General features: G+C 42.4%; 1 protein-coding gene across 1 annotated transcript; it reads left to right on the forward strand.

The window, feature by feature from the left end:
- The first annotated feature begins 18 nt into the window (after window positions 1-18).
- On the forward strand, window positions 19-26,053 carry LOC117292225 (nucleosome-remodeling factor subunit BPTF-like). Its single transcript, XM_033774193.1, has 21 exons — window positions 19-686; window positions 1,795-2,882; window positions 3,183-3,388; window positions 4,664-5,757; window positions 6,175-6,459; window positions 6,949-7,248; window positions 7,931-8,075; window positions 8,645-13,849; window positions 14,850-15,000; window positions 15,818-15,977; window positions 16,475-16,805; window positions 17,337-17,524; window positions 17,961-18,303; window positions 19,165-19,487; window positions 19,971-20,203; window positions 20,721-20,946; window positions 21,309-21,667; window positions 23,032-23,205; window positions 23,545-23,737; window positions 24,283-24,367; window positions 25,686-26,053. Exons 1-21 carry the CDS (start codon window positions 333-335, stop codon window positions 25,868-25,870), a joined length of 11,628 nt encoding a protein of 3,875 aa, XP_033630084.1. The 5' UTR covers window positions 19-332; the 3' UTR covers window positions 25,871-26,053.
- Window positions 26,054-26,268: the final 215 nt, after the last annotated feature.

The following is a 26,268-nucleotide window of genomic DNA, read 5'->3' on the forward strand; positions in this document are numbered from 1 at the left end:
TTAGGCGATTGTTTTACACTTTCTGTGGTTTTCGCGGCTGGCAGAATACTTTTCTAGGCTGTTTAGTGAGCGAACTTTCGAAAGAGTTATTAAAAACAAGAATGCATTCTGATCACAGTAAAAAATAGTGCGGGATGCTGTGTAAAAGAATAGAAGAAAATGAGGTCACGTGGTCAATCTTTGGAAAATGGCGGATGACCGTAGATTAAACATGCAAGCGGGATTATAAACTCCAAAATACCGCCACTCCGTAAAGCATCCAGACCCTGAAACCATCTCAACGCACGGGTAATATACTGCTGCTCTGTTCGGTGCCAAAAAATCAGAGCAAAATGATGAAACGAGGGCGCGGGAGACCACCGAAATCCATTATGAGCGGTGTCGTTGGTCGAGGAGCGGGAAGAACACCATCGCCTGCCGCCAAACGAAGAAACATTGGCCGTGGTGGAGCAGCCAGCAACGGGGACAGTGATCAAGAGGACCCTGGTGGAAGTCCCTCCAGCTCGAGGTGCAGTACCCCGATGAGTAGGGCCTCAAGTTACATGTCCTCCCCATCTTCAACTTCTGGCAGGGGTAGAGGTCGTGGGCGTGGCCGTGGGAGGGGGAGAGGTAGAGGTGCAAGTTCTGTGACCAAATCACCCAGAACGCCAAGGGAGGCAGCCAGAAAAAGCAAAAGATTAATTCAGGTAAATATATCCAGGGACATGCTGGTGATAGGGTGATCATAACAATCCATAAAACAGAATTTGCAGATTTATTCGTTTACGCAATTTTTGTTAATATTTTGATTAGATTTTTTAAACTTAAGCACGACTTGATAACGACAGCGATTGAACGACTTAATTAAAAAAATTATTATTTGTTCACAAGGTTGGTTTCAAAAATTAGTAATCCAGATATTAAACAAATTAACTAAATTTTGTTTTGATATAAAAACTTATAACAAGGATAATTGTATTTTTTATGGAGGTAATAAGATCATGCATGATTGCAAATTTCACCTCCACTTTTTAACTTAAGCTCGACTTGGTGAATAATGGCAACATGTAAACAACTTAAACATATTTATTATATCTTTAATGTTTGTTGAGGTTGTATTAAACAAATTAGTAACCCAGATATTATAAAAGAAAACTTAGTATCTTGGCACTAATTTGACTTAGAAATTATTTTTGTTAATATGAAAACTTAACGAGGACATTGAAATTATAGAAATAAAAGATGCCGAATTCAACATCCACTGTTTAGCTACATGTTGAACAGAAATATAGTATTATTTACTAAAATGAGAAACTTTTTGGGCCATGTTGACCAAAGTAACTGGGCAGGCTTGATATACCGCTGTCTTGCCTCGACTTGAGTGATTGATTGATTTGTTTTATTTATTAATTTTTTTTGGGGTGGGGGCAAAGCAAGTGAAAGTGTTGAATCTGTAACAATATCAAGGCCATCTTTTAATAACCTGCATATATTCCATCAAACAAATGAGGTTTGCCTCATTTTCTAGACAATACTGCATCATTTGGATTTATTCTGTTTTAGGTTCTAGAATCTATAGTACCTGACATAATACATTGAACTTGATGCAGTTTTGCTTTCAAGCGTCAAATATTTTGTCACAATCTGTTTTTCAGATGAAAATTACAGGCTGGTTTATCCACACTTGTTTTTGAAAGCTGTACAAAAATTTGTAAACAAATAAGTTGAGCGTTCAATTTAAATTGGTAATTTGTTTCTTTGTTCTTGGAGCTTAAAATACTTATTTGTTTCTTTTATTTCTTTTGTGTGATGTAGGAGGTGATTTCTAGTGAACGGGTTGCAAAAGTGCAATCAACAAAGGGTGAAAAAGGATCAGGGAGACGAAAACAAAAACATGCTAAAAAGCCCAAACTCAGCTCAGACGAAGAGGGGGACAGCAGTCCAGACGAGCTTGAGCTCGAGGAAGAAGACAGTGACCTTGAGTCGCGTTCTTCAGGTTCAGGGTCCAACGATGAGGGAAACATTTCTGAATTCTCTGAGGAGAGTTCATACAGCGAGGCAAGCAGTGCTCCGAGCAGGCGCTCCAAGTTGAGATTGAGCCTCCCACCCTCTCCATCCTGGCTAGAAGAGAAGGACATTACCCATTTGGAATTGCCCAAGAGTGCCGATGACCTGACAATTGACAGAAATGATCTAATGACCGCGTTTGCTGTGTATGAGGTGTTGAGACACTTTCACCAGCAGCTGAGGCTGTCCCCGTTTCGATTTGAGGATTTCTGTGCGGCTTTAAGCAGCGAGGAACAGTGCACTCTGCTCGCTGAATCGCACATCTGCCTCCTTCGGGCCCTCATGAGGGAGGAAGATGGCAACAGTACAACATTCGGACCCCACGATGTCCGTGACAGTATCAACATCCAGATGATTTTCCTCGACGGCATGACCTGGCCGGAGTTGGTCCGATGCTACATCGAGAGTGACAAAGAGTTCCTTCACGTATTGCCTCATGTTGAGGCTGAGAACTACCCTTTCGCCACGGCAACCGACAAACTAAAAGTGCTCCAGTTTCTCTGCGATCAGTTCCTCGCCTCCAACAAGGTCCGGGAGGAGATATTGAGCGAGGGCGCTATCACATACGATGATCACTGCCGGGCCTGCCACAAGCTCGGAGATCTTCTTTGTTGTGAGACCTGCACCGCGGTGTACCACTTGGAGTGTGTCGACCCACCTCTCACTGAGGTCCCCGAGGATGACTGGCTGTGCTCTGTCTGTAAGGAGCACCGTGTAGACGGGGTCTATGATTGTATCTCAGATGTGGAGAAGAGTGGGATGTTGATTCGTCATGAGCCACTTGGATATGACAGACACGGAAGGAAGTACTGGCATCTCTGTCGACGTATTATTGTGTAAGCTAACTATACCTTTAAATAGCTAATTAGACCGTTTCAAAATCTTTTATTTTTCAACTTGGTGAATTATTCATTCTGGCTTTTTACCTTTGTAAAAGACTTAAAGATCTTAAAAATTAAAATAGCTTTGCCTTCTCAAAGATGAAATTCAAGGCCCTGTCGGCCTGTTTTCCCCATGACCAAACTTCGGGCATGGTTATGTCAAGTTAAATGCAAACTTGGACAACTCTAAAACACACTTTAAATGAAATAAAGGTGACCATGATATTTATGATTGTTGTTGTTTATTTTCCACAGGGAGGGTGAGGACCAGATATGGTACTACAGCAGCAAGCCCCAGATAGAAGAGCTCATATCCACCCTTGACCCCCTGGAATGGGAAGGGGCATTGTGTCGAGCCATTCAGGAGTCCCTGCTAGAGATCACAGATCATGTGGATAAGACTGCAGTGCTGACCAATAGCGCTCGTGGAAACCAGCGGTCAGAGCTACAGAGAGCTGCAGGTATGTAAAACAAAGAAAGTAACAGTTTGCACATTTACTTGTTAAAGGCAGTGGACACTATTGGTAATTACTCAAAATAGTTATTAGAATAAAACCTTGATTGGTAACAAGTAATGGGGAGAGGTTGATAGTATAAAACATTGTGAGAAACGGCTCCCTCTGAAGTGCCAACGTTTTCGAGAAAGAAGCAATTTTCCACGAATTTGATTTCGAGACCTCAGATTTAGAACTTGAGGTCTCAAAATCAACCATCTAAATGCACACAACTTCGTGTTACAAGAGTGTTTTTTCTTCCATTATTATCTCGCAAGTTCGATGATTGAACTCAAGTTTTCACAGGTTTGTTATTTTGTGCATATGTTGAGATACACCAACTGTGAAGGCTAGTCTTTGACAATTACTAATAGTGTCCACTGCCTTTAAAAGCATTGGACGCCTTTGTCAAAGACCAATATTCTCACTTGGCTTGTACCTCAAAAGTTTCACTGCACCAGAATTGTTCATTCCCAAAAATTCCCATGTTGTTTTAGTTAAAGATTTTAATTACCCATTGTGGTATTATTATTGAAGTAAAAAATTACAAGTTTACTGGCCTGATTCTAAAATCACTGGCCTCGATCGAGCCTGTGGTCCAGAGTAAATTGTTCGCACCGAATCCTATTTGTATAGTATGTGCAGTGATCTGCTATATATTTAAGAAAAATGCAGGAGGGTTGTAAAAAATATTCAAATATTCATCTGAAGGCGGATGGTTTTGTTTTTCTGCCTGTTATTTTCTTTAGATGTGAAGAAATCCAGCATTTTGATATACCTCTCTAACACTGAGGATACTGTTCCAAAGCTCATTGGAATCTTTAACTCTAGGGTCCTCATCAACGTGGAAAGCCAACATCCAGGCTTGGAATTACACGCAGGCCACGGAGGCCATGACCTCTGTTGCCCCTGGTTTTGGCCTTTGTGCCCTTCAAAAGTCCTTTGGAAGTGCCTTTTGCAAAATGAAAATGGCCTTGCCCTTTGAATGTGTTGAAGGATAAAATTCCAGGCCTGAACATTTAAAATCTCCTAAAGATTTGGATCTGACTTTCATCATTTTTTTGTCATTTTTGTGACTCTCGCCCCTGAAGATAATACAAAAATAATAAAACGGACATTCATATTATGCAATATCTATATTAATAACTGCGTATTACAAGAAATAAAAGAATACAGTGAAAAATGAAAAACAAACACACAAACAGATATCATTCAAACTGATCTTATTGTTTTATTTTACAGATGAAATCCTTGCAGCGAGGACTGCCAAGGAGGAGGAAGAGCGTAAGAAGATTGAGGAGGAAGAAGAGGCAAAGAGGAAAAAGGAAGAAGAAAATCTTATCGCACAAGAAAAGGAGCAAATAACTGAAGAGGAAAGTGACAGGAGGAAAGCGGAAGAGAAGAGACTGGGTGAGGAGGCAGAGATTGAAAGGGAAGCAAAACCGTTGAAGGAGGAGGCTTGTTTGGTTCAGGCTGACAGTCAGGCTGAAGAGGCACAACTGCCTGAAGGTTCCCAGGCTTCTTCTGAGACAAAGACAGATCAAGAAAAAGGTGATGACCTTAAAGAGACTGTTAAGAACGACTCTGAAGGTTCTCCTATGGAACTTGATGTTGACACTGTAAAACAAAGTGATGTGAGATCAGAAGGTGAAGTTAAACAGGAAAGCCCAGAGGAAACTAGTCAGGACATTCATGTCGACCAGTCTGAGGTCCCTGTGTCCATCACAGAGCAGACCACTCACTCGTCCACGACGGTGACACAAAGTAAAATGGTGACTGAGACGATGGAAGTCGCAACGACATCAGACACTGAAAGCAGCAATAGCAGTGTGAAGGTCACAGCTGTCACCACGGAGACCGCTGTAACGACAACGACAACATCGGTCACCCAAGTCAAAACAATCGCAGTAACCTCTGCAACGGAAACCCCTAAGTTGAGTCAAGAAGGTGATGGCCAAGGCACACCTATGGATACTGGTGAAAACAGCAGCAGCAAAGAGGCGGACGGTGAGGAAACCAAAGCGGGAACAAACTCCTCGCAATCAGATCAAGACAAGGACCCTGAAGCCATGGAGAGTCAAGCCAAAGACGGTGAGGAGAAGGAGGATTCCTCCGGCAAGACGCCTGCCAAGATAGGCATCATGACTCGATCCCGCAACCCCAACTACAAACCACCCCCGCCCAAGACCACTCCGTTCTTGACCTACGCCACCAAGACGTCACCTGGGGGCATAACCCTTACCAGCAAGACCATGAAAGAGGACTCTTGTCTTGTGATCAACGCTAAGGGGCAGATTAAGAAAGTGGAAATCAAGAAGGAGGAAACTCAAAAGGAGGTTTGTCTTTTTCCGATTCTGAATGCAATTTTAACAATCATTTAAAGGCCCCTATTTGTCAACTAATATCCAATCAATACCTTAATAGTGTACTTCGCCGGGAACCGTAACACAAATGAGATTATTTGTTCAAACCTGTGCCCAATCATGGTACGCAAATAATTGGCGCTTACGGAAGCAGGGAATTCCAAGCTTCAAGTGTTTTTCATGAGTTAGCAGGGAATTTTGGTGTGCGTACTCCACGTCTAATAGGCATTCTTTGAATCAAAACAGCAAATATTGATGCATAATCCCTTTTGTCTTGAAACATCACAATTTTACATTGAGCCTGTGAGAAATATAAATGTATATTTGGCTTTTTTGGGGGGGGATGTTGTTAAAATTAATTAAAAGTTCCACTTCTAATGTCAATTACAGGTGACCGTCTCCACCGTAACGACCCGCAGCATGAACCCAGATAAGATGTTCCGTCTGGGCATGGAGGGCAACTACAAACTCTACAAGAACCAGTACAGCAGTAACAACCTGGCCTTGAACAAACCCCAGCACGCCGAGGACCGCGACCGGCGTAGGTACATTGCCCACAAGTTCAGCCTGAACAGCTCGGAGAAGCTGCGATGGAATGGCACGGTGTATGGGAACAAGCAGCTGATCGTATCCACACTGAGGCTCACCATAACGCAGCTTGAGAGTCAAATCCAGGTAACTTATCAAAGCCCCTTACGCCCAATTTCATAAAGCTGTTAAGCAGATAATTCTGCTTAAAGTCCATTGGACCCTTTCGGTTAAAAAAAAGAAAAAAAAGATTTACAAATAATTTACAGGGTTTACAGAAGGTAATAGTGAAAGACTTCTCTTGAAATATATTTCATGAAATGCTTTACTTTTTGAGAAAACATTAAAACAATATCCATTCTCGATATCGAGAATTACGGATTTATTTTAAACACATGTCATGAAACGTGCGGAAACAAGGGTGGGTTGTCCCGTTATTTTCTCCCGACTCCGATGACCGATTGAGCCTAAATTTTCACAGGTTTGTTATTTTATATAGAAGTTGTGATACCCGAAGTGTGGACCTTGGACAATACTGTTTACCGAAAGTGTCCAATGGCTTAAAAAACAGCCTTGCAGAATCAGTGTTTTACTGACTTTAACAAGAAAATCTTTCAACATTGATTTTAACTCCAGGCACCCTTAATGCACTCCAACTGGGCCGTCCACCGCAACAACTGGATCAAGGCCGTCCACATGTGCAACAAGCCGCAGGAGTTTGCCCTTGCCCTCTCCATCCTGGAGTGTGCCATGAAGCCTGTCCTGTACACCCCGGTCTGGGCAGATGGCCTGGGACACATCAGGCTGATCCGGACCACAGCTTTGGAAAAAGAGGAGAAGAAGAAGCAAGAGAAGAAGAGGAAGGACGAGGAGGATGACATCTACAAGAATCCCAACAATCGCTGGGTCAAGTACACCTTCCCCATCAAGCACATGGTACGCTAGCTCTCTCTCTCTCTATCTATTACTTTTTCATCTCGCTAAAGCCCGGTTCATACTTCCTGCGAATGAAAGCCCCCTACTGTGCAATCTGAAGCATTCGAAATGGTGTTACAAGATGATTTTTGTGAATTTGATTTCAAGTCCTGGGTTTGGCCTTGTTGTTTTCAATAAGTTGCCAGCTGGACCAGTTATCTTATTATTTCACTAGTGCCCCAGCTTTTTCATAATTTATGTTGATAGATAAGATAAGATAAGATATGATAAGAACTTTATTATCCCACACTGGGGAATTAAAACTGGATGCTTTTCAACTCTTAACTAGCCACCCCCACCATCTTGGTGTTTTAACCAGCATTTGGCCGGCAGAATCCTGTCTAGGGAGAACGCTGAAATGACTGCAGCTACAGAATTATTTCAGAAGTTAACCCTTTATAATTATGCAGCAGGCCTGATACTTCACTCAACTAAGGCGATTGCCTCAATGCCCCCTGGTCATCGCCTTGGTGCCCTTGAAATGCCACAGTAGAAATCTACAATTTCCTCATAGAGTGCCGTTTACCAAGGAGAGAATGCCTTGCTGCCCTTGCACTTTCAAATACGAAGCATACAGGCCCGCAGATGCATTCCACAAATAATGAAATTTCAAAACTGGAGTGTGATTTGTTTTTTGTTTCAGGTGTGGAAGATGAAAGGAGAAGAGTACCGTATCGTTGGTGGTGATGGATGGGCATGGGTCAGCTCCACCAGGAGAAATCGAACTCTGCCACCCCCTAGCCCAGCTAGAGTCAGTCTGATACGTAGCATCAAGGCCTACGGTGACGGTATGTACACAAATTGTTACTTTACTCCCTGGTTGTATATATTTGGTTTGTGGTAACACCATGTGTCTCAGACTGTCTTACTTTATAATATACTACCAGGGAATAGATTTTTCAGGAATTTGGGAGACTTCTCAGTTCTGAAAAGAACTATCCTGCTTTTTAACTACATCCTCTCACCCTTCTCACAGGCACACACAGTATTTTATATAGGTAACTGAAGTAGGATTTGAAATTAGATGAGGTTTGCGGAGGCACCATGTGTAAATCTCTTTTGAGTAGTGTTGGTTCTGAAAAAAACTGTTGATTGACAACTCAAGGTTTTGATCAGTATGCTCCGATTGCCTCTGGAGGATGCCTGTAATAGAATAGCATAAGCAAAAAAATGGCATGACTGTTACATGCTGAAAGCATCCATGGAGAGTTTTGAAAACCTGATTTATCAGGTTTCCTTCTGCCTGCAAAAACAAATTCCAGCGATTACTGGTTTAAACCGGACAACAAAGCTGTATATATTGTATTAGAAATGTGTCTATAATCCATCTTTCCCACTTTTTTGTTACCTCACCCAGAGCATGTACTTGGAGAGGAACTAAACTACAAACATGGCATCCAGGGACAAAAAGACCTAGCGCAACAGAAAACAACAGTCATAAAACACGCCTACGGCAAAGCAAGGGGAAAGAACAGAACGGCTTCAACAGCCGAAGTTGAAATGAAAGAGTCATCAGACAAAACAGAGGCTAGTGTGGAATCTGAGAACGAGGTCAAAGATCTGAAGGACAAAGAAAAGAAAGATGAACCAATCAAAGAATCTTTGGAGGACGTTGAAGAGAAAGTACGAGAGGACTCGCCTGTTCCCATGGATACTGCAGAAAGATCATCAGCTGAAATTGCTGCTAAACAAGCCGATTCAGAGGAACAAACAGTTGACTCTGAAAAACAAATGGATTACTCGGAAACACCAAAAGTTGACTCAGAAAAACAAACATTTGACTTAGAAAAGCCAAAAGATGAACCGGAAAAACTAATAGTTGACTCGGAAAATCCAAAAGTTGATTTGGAAAAACAAACAGTTGACTTGGAAAAACAAACAGATGACTCGGAAAAACAAATAGTTGACTCAGAAAAACAAACATTTGACTTAGAAAAGCCAAAAGATGAACCGGAAAAACAAACAGTTGACTCGGAACCAATAGTTGACTCGGAAAAGCCAAAAGATGGACCGGAAAAACAAACAGTTGACTCAGAGAAACAAACAGAGCAGTCAGAAGAACAAACAATTCATCCAGAGGAACAGAAAGCTCACTCGGAGGAACAGAAAAATCACTCAGAAGAACAGAAAGCTCCATCAGAGGAAGAAACAGATCCATCATTAAAGGATGCTAAGGATCTAGCACCTGCAGACGTTTCAAAAACCAAGGAGGACAATCTCGGTGTTTCTAGCAATGCTGAGGAGCCTGAAGCTATGGATGTATCTAAGGAGTCTGCAAAGGAGCAGTCGGTTCAACCTTCACCAGAGCCTACTGTTGAGACGTCAAAGGAACCTCCAAGCGTCAAAGAGGAGGAACCAGCGGTTTCTGCTGATCAGGACAAGACGGCAGAATCTATGGAGGTAGGAGAAAGCACAACAGAACCTGCTAAGAAGACCTCGGATTCTCTGCAGAAGGAGCAGCCAAGCAGCAAGAAGGAAGGTGTCTCGGACACTGTGGAACAGAGTAAAGAAGCAGTAGAACCAATGGATGTAACAGCGAGTAAAGAAACCCCAGGTGAAGGAGCCTTGGATGAGGTTTCGAAAACCAGCCAACCGATTCCAGTTACAGAGCAGAAGAAAACAGAGCAAAAAATAACAGAGCAAATAATAACAGTGGAGTCTCAGAAACGGGACAGGGAAACAGCAACCACATCTGGTAGACCAGCTCTGAAGGCAAACTGGGACAACGTTGACATCAGTGAAGGCCTGAAGAACCATACACTGTATCGTAAGATCGCCTACCGCTCACGGCTAGAGGGGTTCTTGGACAGAAGGGTCAAGCAGGAAGCTGCTGACATTGAACGTCACAAGTCTCATGTGCAGAAGTATGAAACCTACCAGCGGATCTTGAAGGAGAAGGACAGGCTAAAGGTGCTTCTGGATAGTAGGAAAGAGGATATCAAGGCAAAGTCTACTGCGTTCAAATCGGAACCTTTAGTAGTCAAGCAGGAGAACAGAGCACCAATTATGAAAGACCTGAGCTCTGAAGTAAAACGCACAGTAGTTGTAGTTCAAAGTGGTCCCCAGGCAACCTCTGTCAAGCAACCTCAGTTAAGTTCTGAGCTGGCCAATGCAAAGCCAATAGTTGGACCGGTAGACAGCAGTTCAGCTGCTGTGAAAACTATGCCGCAATTGTCTTCACCAATTAGAACACCCACTGCAACAGTGGGTGGCATCTCAGTTGGGCCTACCCCATCACAGGGAGGTAAGTCGACAGAAACAGGAAGTCAAATTGTTTCTGTTAATAACATAGATGCAAAGAAGAGTGAGACCAAGCTGAATACACCTGTCTTACCAGCAGCACCAACTGCCGTTACAAACCAACCATCACTAGCAATACCATCGTCTTCTCAGGATAATTCAAAACCAATGGCTGCTTCCCTCTCTTTTCCTCAATCACAGAAGCCCCCGACTCAAAGTCCTTCCAAGGTACCTCCTTCTTATCAGGCCGTTTATGAGAATATGTTGGCCAGTGTTAGTAGTATACCGAATGTGACTTCCTCACCTAAAAAACTTACGGCGACAGCAGCAGCTCTGAAATCCGATCCTTCGCAAGAAACAAATGAAAAGTCTGTCGCCCTGGACAAACCACCCGTTTCATGCCCAGTTACTTCAAGCAATATTTTAAATCCATCACCTCAAAATGTGAACAACAGTTGTGGGGAGGATGGTATCAGCCAAATGAAATGTTTGTCCAGAGTGGACGATCCTCCTGCAGCTGTTATAAACGATGCCCAGCACAATTTGCCGGTCGTGTGCACCAAGAAGGACACGGAGGTCGATTTTTCTTCCTCCAAACCGACTCTCACAGAGGGATTTGAAAAGCCTGACAACAAAAACCTCCAAGTGTTTAAGTTAAGTCAGACAGGGAAATTAAAGCTCGTTGATCAAGCTGCAAAAGAAGGTGTCACTTCTTCGTCACCTACAATTGCTCAAAATGCACTTGCTGCTGGAGATAGTAAGGAAATCAACCATGTCGGAGAAAGTTCATTACAGTCTCATGTGACCAAACCCTCACAGACACTTGCCAATAACTCAGACCAAAACACGGGCACCACAGGTGAAACTGTTGTCGCTAGTTCCCATCTTAAAGACTTGGAGAAAGGACTCTCTGACAAAGTAAACTTTTTGGAATCGCAAAAGGAGTCAAACATTCTGGATGGTTTAGAACGAAAGAGTATACTTGTGCCTACGAATGTTGAAGCCTCGATTAAAATTGAACCTGTCCAAAATGCAACGCGACCATCGGTAGGTGATCCTGTGGTACCTATGGATGTCGAGGAATCAAAGGAAATCTCCTGTGAAGCTTCAGTTCCACATCCAGAAAGCGTCAACAGTGAACGGAACTTGTTTTCTTCCCTGAAAGAGAACCTACAAACTCCTCACAAACCCTCGGTTGAGGAAAATATTTCTCAGCAGATCCACACATCCAGTCAACTAAGTGGCGGAGGTGACAGCGGCATGAATGTTGCAGTCAAACAAGAGGAAAATCCTGCGGCATCCTTCGAGTCTATTGCTGCTGAAGAGAGTTCCCGTAAAATTTTAACACAGGATGGCCAGTCTGCTGAAAGAGTTGATAGTAATAAGGAAACTCTTGTTGACAACAGCACCCCGAAGGCAGTGGAGGGCAAAGTTCCTGTTGAATGGAGCAGTAGAGTCCTAGAGACAACAAACTCTTCCACATCCCCAAACAAAACATCTCTCCCTGTAAGTGAGGCATCCGTCATGCCTTCTACCACCGCAGCTAATGACGCACAACAGCAGAAGGAAACCCCAACGAGCGAAAAACCAATTGCATCAAATGAAATCGCGCAGGTTCCTGTCGAAGTTGGTAGTGATCAAAATCTTCCGGATACCGTCAAGCAAGAAACAACACCAAGTGTTGAAACAAATAATCAAGAGAGGGTAAACACAGTTGTGGGGGAAGTGACACATGATATAACTAATTCCCATCAACAACCTAAGCAAGTCTCAAACTCGTTAGGTTTTCAACACACGGCGCTGATAAAAGACGCAAGCTTGCAGGCTGTTGTAGCGGCTGTGCCAGCTGCTCCAGTTTCAACCAACACCACTGTCTGTAAGACCCCACATACCAGTGCGCCAACAGTGACCACCCAAAAGGTGGAAGTGGTAAATTCAGCTCAGGCTCAAAACACCACAGACTCAATGCTCAATGAGAAACCAGCAAACGCCAAGGGCAATTCGTTGATAAGTGAAAAGATATCCCAACTTGCTAGTGGCGTGGTCATTTCGAAGGAACAATCAAAGATCCCACAAAAGACAGTTCACATTACCCAAGGCAGTAAGACCTTGGAGAGTGTCAATACCGCAGTAGCAACAACTGCCAAACAAACTGTTTCCTCATCAGTCCAAGGTGTGCAGCCAGTGACGTCAAACCTTGTGCAGTCCGGCAAGGGGAATGTGTCAATTTTACCAAAGATCGCTCAGCAGGGAGTTTCACCGCTGCAGCACCAGCAAAGGGTTGGGATAATGCAGCAAGGCCCATCTGGACCCAAGGTGGTGTATATCTCCCAACAAGGTGTTGTAAGTGCTAATGCGCAGAAAGGTTCCACAACATCAACATCGATCCCGCAAAAGACCCTGCCCACCGCCATCCCCTCTAAGAACAGTCTCAGTGCCTCTCTTCCAACATTAGTCCCTAAGCCTGTACCTAAGCCCGTACCAAAGCCCCTGAAGACCCTTAAGGAGATCATAGACAGTACAAAAGTACAAACTGCTAATAATGGAGTTCCAGTGGCAACAAGTACAGTAATGAGAACTACACAGTCCAAGGTCTCCACGTTCACCAGGACGATAACTAAATCCGAAGCAACCTCCTCGCTTTTCATGACCAAAGAATCCAGTTCAAAATCCAATGCAACTATAACAGTCTCGGCTGCCTCGGTTGGCGGCATAAGTATCTCATTCGCCGATATCAACGAGAAAATCAAATTCATCGAAGAGAACTTGAAGAATCCCAGGGATATGCCAAAACGACCCAGGGTCTGTGACCCTTACCGCCTCACCACCAAGTCGCCTCAAAACGCAGCTCGAAAAGCCGCCCAGAAGAAAATAGCCAAGCCCCTCCCAATGTGTCGCAAGTTTGCGACCCGCAGCAAGCTCAAGAGCATCCTTATACTGCCCCCGCATGAGCTGAAGAAGCTTTGCCGCAGAGGGGGTCGCTACGAAGTGGAGGGATTCAGTTACAACTTCAAGAACTGCGGTGACTACTGGCCGTACCCCTCTCCAAGGCCAACCTTCAGAATATGCTGGCGGTATCGTCTTCAGACGGTGAGCTCCTTCTCGGCCGTGGGACTGATGTTGCATATCCTGTGGGCGAGCATCAGGTGGGAGGACATGTCTCAGAAACCTCTTCATGGGATCTCGCACTCTATAGAGACGGAGGAGGAGAGGATAACCACGGAGATCTGCAAGAAGAGAGACATCCAACCGTCTGGGCTGAGGTCGGAGTATCTCATCAGGCAGATCTTCTCTCCGATGGGCAAGGATGACAAAGAAATAGGTAAGTTGATTGCGATTATTGGGATCAGTGTTGTAGCTAGACTAATTTTAGTGGTGGGTGGGCTCTAAATCCAATTAAGTCGACCAAGGGCAAGCGGTTCAACAAAATTGTTCATGTTTAGTTATGGAGGCTATAATTGCTGACGTGCAATCTTGAGGAAACCTGTGCTGGGTGGCACAGTGTATTTTGCTCAGAGTCTTGGGGGAAATGTGTTAGTTCTGGTCAGGCGTGCCCGGCACTGCCCACCATGGCCACAACACTGATTATGATAATTTTTCTCTGAACTTTAGTTGTTTCCATGTGTGACACAGAGAGTTCTTTATCAAGTCTGGAAACAACATTGTGATGAAGATAATGTGTTTTATCCCATTCTTACAACAGTGGAAACCGCGAGCAGCCAGCGCTGTACAAAAACTATCTCTCTTTAAAAACAACTCCTTACAGAATGGTGTCTTGTGAACAACTGAATCAAGATTATAAAAAAGACCCACAGGAACCAGTGTACTACATTCCTTGGCTATGACTAAGCGAATGAATAAACATGAAGCAACAAACAATACACCATAATTACATGTAGGTCAGCCCTTGTACTTGATATAATGTTCCTCCTTTTTTTTCCAAGGACCAAATATCATGCCCTCTTGGGCTGAGGCTACAGGGCCCAATTTCATAGCGCTGCTAAGCAAAAAGATTTGCTTAGCATGAAATTTCTCCCATGGAAAAAACAGGAATGCCAACCAAATTTTCACGTGAATTTAGGACAAGTAAGCAACAGCTGAATACCAGTATGAAGCAACATACAACAAATGGAAATTTGGCTGGTAATCCTGTTTTTATCATGGAAGAATTTTCATGCTAAGAATTTTCATGCTAAGCAAATATGTGCGCTTAGCAGCTCTATGAAATTGAGCCCTGTTCCCCGAGGCTCTTAATAAAACGTTTAACTCCATAAGTTGCCAATAAGGTCTAAACTCTTCCTGTCCAACATTTTTTCTTTCAGCTGTTCACAAACCCCAGCGCTCGGGTCTGCGTTCCAGCTCGGCGCCCATGAAGCCGCCAGAGCCGATCAAGCCAAAGGGCCCTCAGGTTATTGAGACGTGGGTCAGGGAGGAAGAGATGGAACTGTGGGAGATTATCCAGTATGGCGAGAGGTTTGTAGTCTTCATGAATATGTATATTTATAAGTCATCTTAATTCAGCCTGGTTCATACTTCCTGCGAATGCGAAGCGAATGTTGATGTCAAAAAATTCGCAACAAATATTCGTAGCAGTTCAACTCAGCTCAACGCACTTGCGAATATCGCTGCGAAAGGGTAGTTGTGATGTCAAATTGGCTTTGTATTCACAGGACGTATGAACCGCGCTTCAGTCAAATATATTATAATACAGAATAAAAACATGAGCAGAAATAGCAATTTGATTTAATATACACAACAGTTAAAAAAAGAAGCAAGTGGAGTAAAAATTGCATTACAAACATTCGCAAAAAAGTATGCGTCACACGGACTCAGAGGAAATCCACCTCCATTACGATAGTGGGCAAGACAAATCAAATAAAGAGCAAGATCTCCTCTGAGACCGCAAGACGCACTCACTATAAAACAAATTACTTGTCCTTCAGATTATGAATTGACCCACCTTCTTCTGAAGTCATTACAATAATCTTAAGTAATGTATGAAGCTTTGCATGGTGTGAAGGATAAGAATAACCCATAAATAATAGAAAACTTGCAGGTAGAACCTTGTAATAATTCTTCTTTTGAGAGAGTGTTGGCTCTGAAAAGAGCCGGTGTGGTCTTGAAGTGTCAAACAGTATAACTCTGCTCGTCTTTTTGAGGGGATTGAGCAGAGAATGCTGTTCAGAATGTTTTGAGTTGAAGTTTGTGTTTTATTCAGCGAAGTTCGTTTTTATTCAATCTAAATAAAATAAAAATTTAAACCTGTGGTACAATAACTTTTTTTCCTCAGAATGAAAAAATTGGCTCGTGAGAAACAGCAGCAGCAGAACAAGGCCAAGGATTCCAAGCATGGCTCTAGCTCCAGGGGATCATCGACGGTCAGTACACCACAACAGGTCAAAGAGCAGTTAGAAGAACAGCTGAAAAACACCAGGCAATCTGGACAGCAGGTACACACATTTATTAAACCTCCCCCATCGCCATTTAAAGGCACTGAACTCTTTTGATGATTACTTAAAATAACTAGAAACTTACTCGGTAATGAGCAATGGAGAAGTGTTAGTAGTATGAAACTTTGTGAGAAACGGCTCCCCCAAAAGTAACAAAGTTTTTGAGAGAGAGGAAATTTCTCACTCAAGACTTCAAGCCTGAAGGCTTTTTTTGTGAAGGTACAGCCATGTAATAATTCTCTTTTGAGGAAGTGTTGGCTCTAAAAAGAGCCGGTTTGGTCTCAACATTTTAAACAGTACATTCTGTTTGTCTTTGGGAGAAATCTCCTCTTCAGGAGTTGAAATATATCTAGTTAGTATCCCTTTTGGTTTATTATTTCAACTTTCTTTTTTTGCCCAGTCAAACCCAACCGCTCGGTACTAAACATGTTACAAGAAAAAAAACAAGTGGTTGTACTGAGAAATAACATTTATGGGTTTTGTTTTGTCTTTGATAGAAGAGACTCCAACAGCTTGCTCCTTCCCCAGCGTCTGGAACTATCATCTCGGCCACACCTACCATCAAGGGCACCCAGCGTATCCTAGCGCCTATCACGATCTCAACAACCTCAATCACCTCCACCCCCAGTAGGAAGGGCAGAGGGGGCACGATGCTTTCGGGCAAGCAGGCACCTAAGAAGGTGATCAGCGCCAAGGACGTTGCCCAAAATGTGGTCAAGGTGCAAAGGGGCGGCCTGTCTGGACCCCAGCTCCTCCAGATTCAACCGGGTCAGCTCAAGGTGACGACGAACCCAACCAAGTTTGTCTTCGCTTCTACTGGAGCAACGGGTAAGTGAAACGGGAAACGTTAAAGCAGTGTTGGCTAAATGTCAAGCTAAAGTAGTAGTCTCGGTCAATTTTCAACCTTCCGCCCAGGTAGTAGTTTTAAAAAAAAGTCTCCTGAATTCCAGAAGTCTACTCTGCGGTATTAGAATATAAAGCAAGACAAAGTCTCCTCCGAAGAACATACTCTACCTGGCAAGTAGATAAACGTATGGTGTTACCGCAATTTAAAGATTTAATGTCAAATTTGTTTGTCAATCAGCAATTTGTTTGTAATTTCAAATGTAGAAATGGATTGTTTAAACAAATTTATACATACTTTGTCTTTGGAGTTTTAAAAAGATGATCCCATCCATGCCTGGAATTACAACGGAGGCCATGCATGACATCTGTTGCCCCGGTCTTGGCCTTGGTGACACTTCCAAAAAAATTCATGTATACTTTGAGTTTCTAAATGGAATTGAACTTTGCAAAAGGAAATTGTTCCTCTTAGCCAGTCAAATTTATAACTAAACACATTTCTTGTTCTTGTATTAGTTGGCACCCCTACAATCATGACAGCAGGAGGTCTCCAGGTCAACGCCAATCGCTTCCCTACGTATGCAGGTTCCACCTCGAAGGTTGCAGCGGTCACGCCCAAAATAGCTGGGACTACTGGGCGGACCTTGTACGTCCGGACAACCCAGGCTGGTGTCGGTCAAGTCACTACTATGGCACAAGGGCAGGTGTGTAGCCAGTATGCTCTGTTTACTTTTTGTATGACACAAAACACAAACTTCCACAGATTTGCATAAAACCTACATTGTTTAAAGATGATGATGTTAGAAAGCTTTAGTTAAAATATTACTTGCTGAGGTACTGTAGTTTTTGAGAATTGTGCAAAACAATTCATGAATAATATTTTAGCATATACAGATAATTTACATGACTCTCTTGAAAACAATGTGCTGTAGTTTTCTTCTTTTTTCCCCTCAAAAATTGATGAAAAACAAGACCAGCGAGCTAGCCCGATGGCTAGAGGCGATATTACGGAATAAAAGTCTTATACAATTTGCTTTACTTGAACTCAGTTTAAAAGCTCCATTTCGTATCGTTTTTTTCCAAAGCAGATTCCCAGAAACTATTTTATTTCATTTTCCTTTTTTTCCCAATTTACAAAAGGCTGCCAATGTAGTCTCCGGTAGTAAACCAGCAGTCCAACTAACCACCCAGGTACCGGCTTCCACCCAGATCATCCGAACGGCTACCCCAACGACCACGCCCGGAGCCACCACCACCCCCGCAGTCACCCCCACCCAGACCCAGATCTCCGGGCAGGCACACGTCTTCACCGCCCAGGCACAGTCGGTTATGGTCGGGGGACAGCGCTTTGTTATCACTCCAGCTCAGGTTCAGGTGCAGGGTACCGGGCAGATGATTGCTGCCCAGTTGATTCAGACGACGACGGGACAGGGAACCACTCTGCAGAGACTTGTGTTGACGCCCAACGCTGCAACTGTTCCAGGTCAGTTTAAGATTTCCATCAGGGCCCAATTACATAGAGCTGCTTAAGCAGAGAATATTGCTTAATAATTGTCTGCTAAGCAGAAATGAGCAGGATACTTGTCACAAACTGTATATATGACATAGTAGTTTAGCTAATTTTTGTGATTTGAAAACAGTGCTGTGAAATTGGGCCCAGCTCAGTTACTATACCTCATAAATATTCATGAGCCAACACAGACTGAGGTCAAATCATACAAAAGGGTCATATCAGTATCACCAACTAATGTTAAGTTTTACAGTTGACTGTTTCTTTGTAACGCAACACAGAATTTTGCACTCGTTATGTTTGTTTACCTATTTGATTACATATCTTACAGCGGAAGGGACAATATAACAGGATTTTAATTACATCAAAAAAGAAAATTAAGTTTTAGATTTGGGAGAAAAAAAACCCTAAATGGGGGAAAATCCACGCCATTGGGTAGGGACTGAAAATCTAATCCACATACAAGGCTTCTGTGGTAGGATTCCAATCGGGGTCCACAGAGGTGAAAGGCAGGGAAAGAAATCCACTGAGTCAACCTGATGCCCTCATAAAATAATAATTGATAGATGCTTGTAAGAATATGAATCCAGCAGTAGCCATTCTTTACAAATCTAGTGATTCTTTAATTTAGAAGAATCCAAGCTGTTTTGTTTGAGAAGTCCTGTAAGGGTCTTGTGTTTTCATTTTTTGGGATTGTGGTATTTCCTTGCTTTTACCAGTTGTTAGCTTTTCAACCATTTTCAAATTATTTTGTTATGCGCTAGTGTACATTTTATGGAATGGGCAAAATATAAATCAATATAAATTATTATTATATTATTATTCACATTGCAGGTCAACAGTCCCAGGTTCCCCAGCCAGTCAACATCCAAGCCACCATCCAAGCTCTACAGCAACAAACCCAGGCCCACCAGATCAGTTTACCCCAGGCCAAGGTAGCCCCTGCCACCACCACCCCGGTAGTAGCACCGGCCACCAAGGTCCAGCCTGCAGCACAGCTCACTTCCCAGGCAGCGGTGGCGCTGCAGCAGCAGAAGTTACTGGTAGCTCAACAGCAGCAGATACAACTGCAGCAGCAGCAGTCTTTGAAAGCACAGACACCCAAGCCTGTGACACCGAAGTCGCCTTCCAAAAAGTCCTCCAGTTCACAGAGAAAGGTATTTACACATAAAATAAAGTACGGTTTAAAACAAAGTTTTTCCTTTTTCAAAGTTGTTAAGTAATGCAATACCCTCATCAAGGTCATCAGATGACAGAATTCTTAACAGAAATTTTTGAAAACACATAAATGCTTGACTAAAAAAAGGTACATCTTTGATAACCCGGTCGGAATCAACAAACATAAACCTTTCAAGTGCAACATTCAAACCCCCAAAATTTCACTTTGTCCCTCCCCCCCCACCCCCCTAGGTTAAAATTCCCAAAACAAACAAGCATACTCCCATCATTATTGGTTGTGAACCATTTCTGTACTACACCGTATAGTAGCTACGAGTTGATAGGATTGGTACGGGTGCTCATGATGAGACTGGGTGTTCTTGGCGAAATCCTCAATCTACTCCAAAGGGATTTTCAAAGTAAATTTTGATCATTGAAAAAGCTTTATTCAAACCATACTGTAATTCCCCCTCTTCACACAGCAACAGAAGCAGCAGAAGAAACAGCAGCAGCAACAGCAGCTGCAGACTATTGCCCAACGCCAGGAGCAGCTGAAGCAGATCGCTAACATGCAAGTGGAGGACAAGCACCTGCAGTTGCAGTTCCAGCGGGAGATGGCCAAGCAGCAGCAACAGATCCGAGAGGCGGCTGAGCTTGAGACGCTGCGAGCAAAGCAGCGCCTCATGAGCCCTCAGGAGAAGGCTGACCACCAGAGGTAAAACAAACAGTAAAATTAACAGTAATAATCGGTTTTTATATCGCAATTATCACACCCAAAAGGCGTCTCAAAGCGCATCCAACATCATTACCCCTGTTCTCTGGCCCATTAATCAATTCATTAAACCATCTCAGCTCCCTGGGGAGTAATACAGCCTGTGCAACAAATATGCGCTATTAAGCTAAATAAATCACAAGAACCAACTTGACCCTCAATGGTAGCCATTTACCCCAGAGTGGGGAGAATCAATTATAGTGTCTTGCTCAGGGTTACTAGTGTCACAACCGGGACTCAAACCCACACTCTGCTGAACAGAAACACCAGACTTTAAGTTCGGTGCTCTTATCCGCTCGGTCAGGACACCCCGCATTCTCTTAGAGCTGTTTTCCTCCTACTAATAAGATTATTTATAGCAATGTATTTAAATTTTGTGTTGGGAATAATCAGTGAATTTGAAACCATTTGAAATGAAAAATATTTATCCGAGATTATTCACCGTTGTAATTTTCGTCAGGATGCTGTCTTGTCAGCAAGTGATGAAGAGTCTCCTGGATCGTGTCGAGAGGGAAGAACGGCAGAACCTCAAGCGCAAACGCAAAGAGGAGACCCAGGCAGACAAGAAGCAGCGACTTGCCTCAACCAAGATGGTGGGTCTCCTCTACAAACACAAGGAGGCCCTCAAGAGGGAGATCTTGGCCAAGCGAGAGCTACTGGAACAGAACATGTTGAAGGAAGCCCAGGTACTTAGATCACTTAAAGTTTTCCCGAAACATCTTAGTTTTTAATAATAAGAATGGAAAATTTTAAAGCGCTGATATCCATCGCAGGCAGTGTTGTACAAATACACAGGGTGTTGAGGGTGAATCCAGACTTTCGGCTTGTTTTTTACCCATACACTCTTCATTTGCTGAGATGTAGAACAAAGAGCCATTCCAACAATACTTTTTCATGTACTATATCCCTTTGAAACTTTTTTACTGGTGCATATTCCCTCAATCCTTCAATCTAGTCCACTTGTGTCTTTAGTGTTTAAGATAAAACAACAATTTGTTTTCACCTTACTACAAATGAATTTACACTTTAAACTATTCTTCAAATCTAGGATGACATAAAGCAAACAAATAAGGCAACTAAGAAACGCAAACAAACAGAGGACTCCCCCAAGAAAACACCCACGGACGTTGCCAAACCCAAGAAGAAGAAGCTGATCCACACCTCACCAACGCCCAAAGTCAGCTCCAAGAAGGACACCAAGCGAGAGCCGAGCAAATCAGCGACCAAGGAGAAGACGAAAGTGGTCCGAGAGATTGCCAGAGTGCCGGAGGAGAAGATGGAACAGTCCATTATGGTAGAGGAGGAGGAGAGACACGAAAAGCAGGATAGACGTCAACAAGATGTTATGGAAGAGGAAGACCCGGAGAAGCTGTACTGCGTCTGCAAGAAGCCCTACGATGCTGCAAAGTAAGATAGTTAATGATAATACTAATACTTATAATAATAACATTTCTAACAATAAATGCGCCTTATCAATTTTGAGAGATGTTCAAGTCACAGAGAAGGCAACCGTGAGATGCACACGTCTCAGACTACAACTGCCTTGATTGCATCCTACCATAAATAATTAAAAATCATGTTAAAAGTTACATTGATATACTAATTGTGTTCCTGGGCATATTATTTGAGTGGGATGCGAACCTACAACCTTTTAAATTCTGAAGCAGATGTCTTACCACTAGATCACAGATCTTTTCCACCATAGATACTTAAAATTGTATTAAAGACACTGGACACTATTGGTAATTGTTAAAGACCAGTCTTCTCACTTGGTGTATTTCAACATATGCATAAAATAACAAACCTGTGAAAATTTGAGCTCGATTGGTTGTCAAAGTTGCGAGAAAATAATGAGAAGAAAAAACACAAAGTTGTGTGCTTTCAGATGCTTGATTTCGAGACCTTGGAAAAGTCGAATTCTTGGAAAATTACTTCTTTCTCGAAAACTACGTTACTTCAGAGGGAGCCGTTTCTCACAATGTTTTATATTATGAACTGCTCCCCATTACTTGTTGTTACCAAGTAAGGTTTTATGCTAATAACTATTTTGAGTAATTACCAATAGTGCCCACTGCCTTTAAAAGATGCGTTGATGTACTCATTATGCTCCCAAGCATATTACCTGAGTGGGATTTGAACCTACAACTTAGGTTGAACCTTGAACCTAGATGTCTTACCACTAGAACACAGACATTGCCTAGTAGCTAGAGGCAGTTTTAAGTTAGCAGAATCTGCAACGACTTAATAAACGTTAGGTTTTGAATCGGGGTTAAGACTCTCAATTGGTTTCATCTATACACTGGTGCAATGAATTAATAAAGGTTAAAGACAGCGGACACTATTGGTAATTGTCAAAGACCAGTCTTCTCACTTGGTGTATCTAAACATATGCATAAAATAACAAACCTGTGAAAATTCGAGCTCTGAATAAATTGCGAGATATGAATGAAATTTAAAAAAACACCCTTGTCACACGAAGTTGTGTGCTTTCAGATGCTTGATTTCGAGACCTCAAATTCTAAACTTGAGTTCTTGAAATCAAATTTGTGGAAAATTACTTCTTTCTCGAAAATTACATCCCTTCAGAGGGAGCCGTTTCTCACAATGTTTTATACTATCAACCTCTCCCCATTACTCGTTACCAAGTGAGGTTTTATGCTGATAATTATTTTGATTAATTGGTCTAATCCATACACCAATGTGTTTTAACCATTGTATACTTTTTCTGAGTCTTGTGATAAAAAAAAAACTGTGGCATTTTTGTTTTAAAGATTCTACATAGGCTGCGACATGTGCCAGAACTGGTTCCACGGTGCATGCGTCAATATCTCTGAAGAGATGGCTGAGGGCCTGAATGACTACATATGCGATGAGTGTAATACACGCCGGCAAGAGAACGAAGAAGACCTGTACTGTCTCTGCAGACAGCCTTACGATGAATCACAGTGAGTGTTTACTGTTGTCTGTTTGACCACGGTTGGATTTCACAAAGAGTTAAGACTAGTCTTATCTTGAGCTATGAAAAAAAAACCTGTTTGTACAAATTTGTGTGCTTTCATTTGCATAGTAAAAGTCTTCAGCTGAAACCGTTTAATATTTGAGTGAGAAATTACCTCTTTCTCAAAAAGGGCACCGTTTCTTACAATGTTTGATACTATCAACAGCTTTCCATTGCCCGTTACCAAGTTTTTATGCTAACAATTATTTTGAGTAATTACTTATAGTGTCCAGTGCCTTTAAATCTAGACTAGTTAAAATGATTTTCCCTCTGTCATCTTCTGCAGGTTCTACATCGGTTGCGATCGCTGCAATGACTGGTTCCACGGTCGTTGTGTCAACATCTCCCAGCGAGAGGCAGAGGTCATCGAGAACTACATCTGTCCAAATTGTAAGTCGGCAAAGTCCCAGAAGGTCCATCAGCGAACCCTGGAGAGCAAGGACTATGATCAACTCAGAAGAGTCGTCCGCCAGCTACAGGTAAGACACTAAGGCCGTGTCCGAAACGGCGACTTCGGCTACAGCTACGGCTAGATCGCGCGCGTCTGCCTATTCTTCAACACTGGTAGACGCGCTGATCTAGACGTAGCTGTAGCCGAAGTCGTCGTTTCGGACACGGCCTAAGTCTTAAAGGGTTTCTATACCTTTTGTTTATCAAGTTTTCGGCCATGACATGAATCCCTACTCACTGTGAATGAAGATGTATGTAATATTATTTACCTGTAGAACTTTCAGCTTCATTAGTCGTCAAGTCAAGAAAATCACAGAGCAATGTTTCAGGAGAGTCTCATAAATATGATGTACATACTTAAAAATTTGTGTTTTTCCTGAGGCAAACATTATTTTCATGACATGTTTTTACTCGTTTCTCTAAAACTAAAGCACCTCAGCAAGTAATATTCTAAGGGAAGCCTTTTACCATCATTATCTATAAACCGTGTAAAATAATTTTGTCAGGACATCCACAACGGATTGGTCTTGTACCCTGTACTAATACAAGCCTGTTGGCATTGTTTTGTTTTCAGAGCCATAAGATGGGTTGGCCATTCCTAGACCCAGTGAGTGAGCTTGATGCACCAGACTACTATGACATCATCAAAGAACCCATGGGTAAGACAAACAGAAAAACCACACCCCTCTCCGAAATGATTATATGTGTGCGTTTGTGCGAGAATTATTGCTGTGAAACGCTGTGTGATCTGCAATGAAATGCCTTTGAATCTACGCAAACATGCTATTGTGACGCTGCTATTGTGACGTGATAAAGACACTGGACACTGTTGGTAATTGTCAAAGACCAGTCTTCTCACTTGCTGTATCTCAACATGTAATGCATAAAATCACACACCTGTGAAAATTTGAGCTCAATCGGTCATCGAAGTTGCGAGATAATAATGAAAGAAAAAACACCCTTGTCTCACAAAGTTGTGTGCTTTCAGATGCTTGATTTCGAGACCTCAAATTCTAAGTCTGAGGTCTCAAAATCAAATTCGTGGAAAATTATTTCTTTCTCGAAAAGTACTCCACTTCGAAGGGAGACATTTCTCACAACGTTTTATGCTACCAACCTCTCCCCGTTACTTGTCACCAAGTAAGGTTTTATGCCAATAATTATTTTGAGTAATTAGCAAAAGTGTCCACTGCCTTTAATAAAAAAGGGAAACAAAAACATAATCAGGGCTCATACCTAACGCTAGACCACCTGCCAGAGGCAAGTACTTTTAGTTTTGAGCCAATAAAATCACAACTGGACAAGGTCGTCGGTCTTGTGTATTTCAATTGACTAATAACAGTAAAACCCCATTGTATAGTGTCTCTGTGAAAAATGTAGGCAATGAATCAGATATATCTTTCAGTTATGTTGAATATCGTAGTAGCATGACAAGTTAGATAGATCTTCTCTATGTGCTTGTTCAACTCATGTTGAATCTGGGGTCGATTTCACAAAGAGTTAGGACTCGTCTTATCTCGAGTTAGGACGAGTAACGACGAGTAACTCGTCCTAACTTAGGATTAATCTTAAGTTCTGCATGCTACAGTGCAGGGTTGGGACTCGCCCTTAGTCCTTAGATTAGTCTTAAGTTGAGAAGAGTTTTGTGAAATCGACGGCAGGTCTTGTAAAATAAATGTTGGTCCAGTTAAAATGGTGAGCTACAAAGCCATTCAGTCTTGTAGATTACCCCTCTCCCAAACTTGAGCCCTGATAATCAAATCTCTTTCTTCTTTGTGTATGGGTAAAGTGAAACCACTTAATTTCCTCAAAGCCACAGGAGATTCGAAACGGGCTTTATGTCAATGTATTACCATATTTTTTTAAAGAAATCCTTTTTTTGATATATCCCTGGAAAAGAACAAAAATGTTAAGTTCTGACCCTCTTTGTAAAGAAAAAAGAAACTAAAATCTGATTGTCTTTGTTCCTTTATCCAGACCTCGCCACGATTCACGAGAACCTGACCAAGAAAGTTTACACCAAGCTGCATGAATTTAACACTGACATCAGCAAGATCTTTGACAATTGTCGCTACTACAATCCCTCAGATTCCTCTTTCTACCAATGTGCGGACGTCCTGGAGAAGTTTTTCCTGCAGAAGATGAAAACATTTAAGGAATAGTTTGGGAGGAGGCTCAAGAGGTTTTAAAGCCTCCAAAACCTTAAAGGAAAACCTCACCTAAGACGGGCTATAATTCGTTGAGACCAGAGGAAGGTGTCAATCTCAGATGTCTAGTTGGTATGACACTGCTCTAGATATGCAAAGGTTGTGGGTTCAAATCCCACCCGAGTAATATGACAGTGTTTTTTTTTCACAGAACTTTGGGAAAGTACTGAGTATACATGCCAACACACATCTGTGTAAGGGTAAAACCAAAATTAATATTCTTTATCAACGATGCAAAACGAAAATTTAACATCTGTTAAATGTGAGGAAGGTTTGTAATGTTAGACTGGAGACTTGCATGACACTGGAAACTGTGTCTCGAGTAGACAATGAGGATCATGAAGTAGGTGGCT

This window comes from Asterias rubens, chromosome 7 (assembly GCF_902459465.1).
Source record: "Asterias rubens chromosome 7, eAstRub1.3, whole genome shotgun sequence".
Classification (NCBI taxonomy): Eukaryota; Metazoa; Echinodermata; class Asteroidea; order Forcipulatida; family Asteriidae; genus Asterias; species Asterias rubens.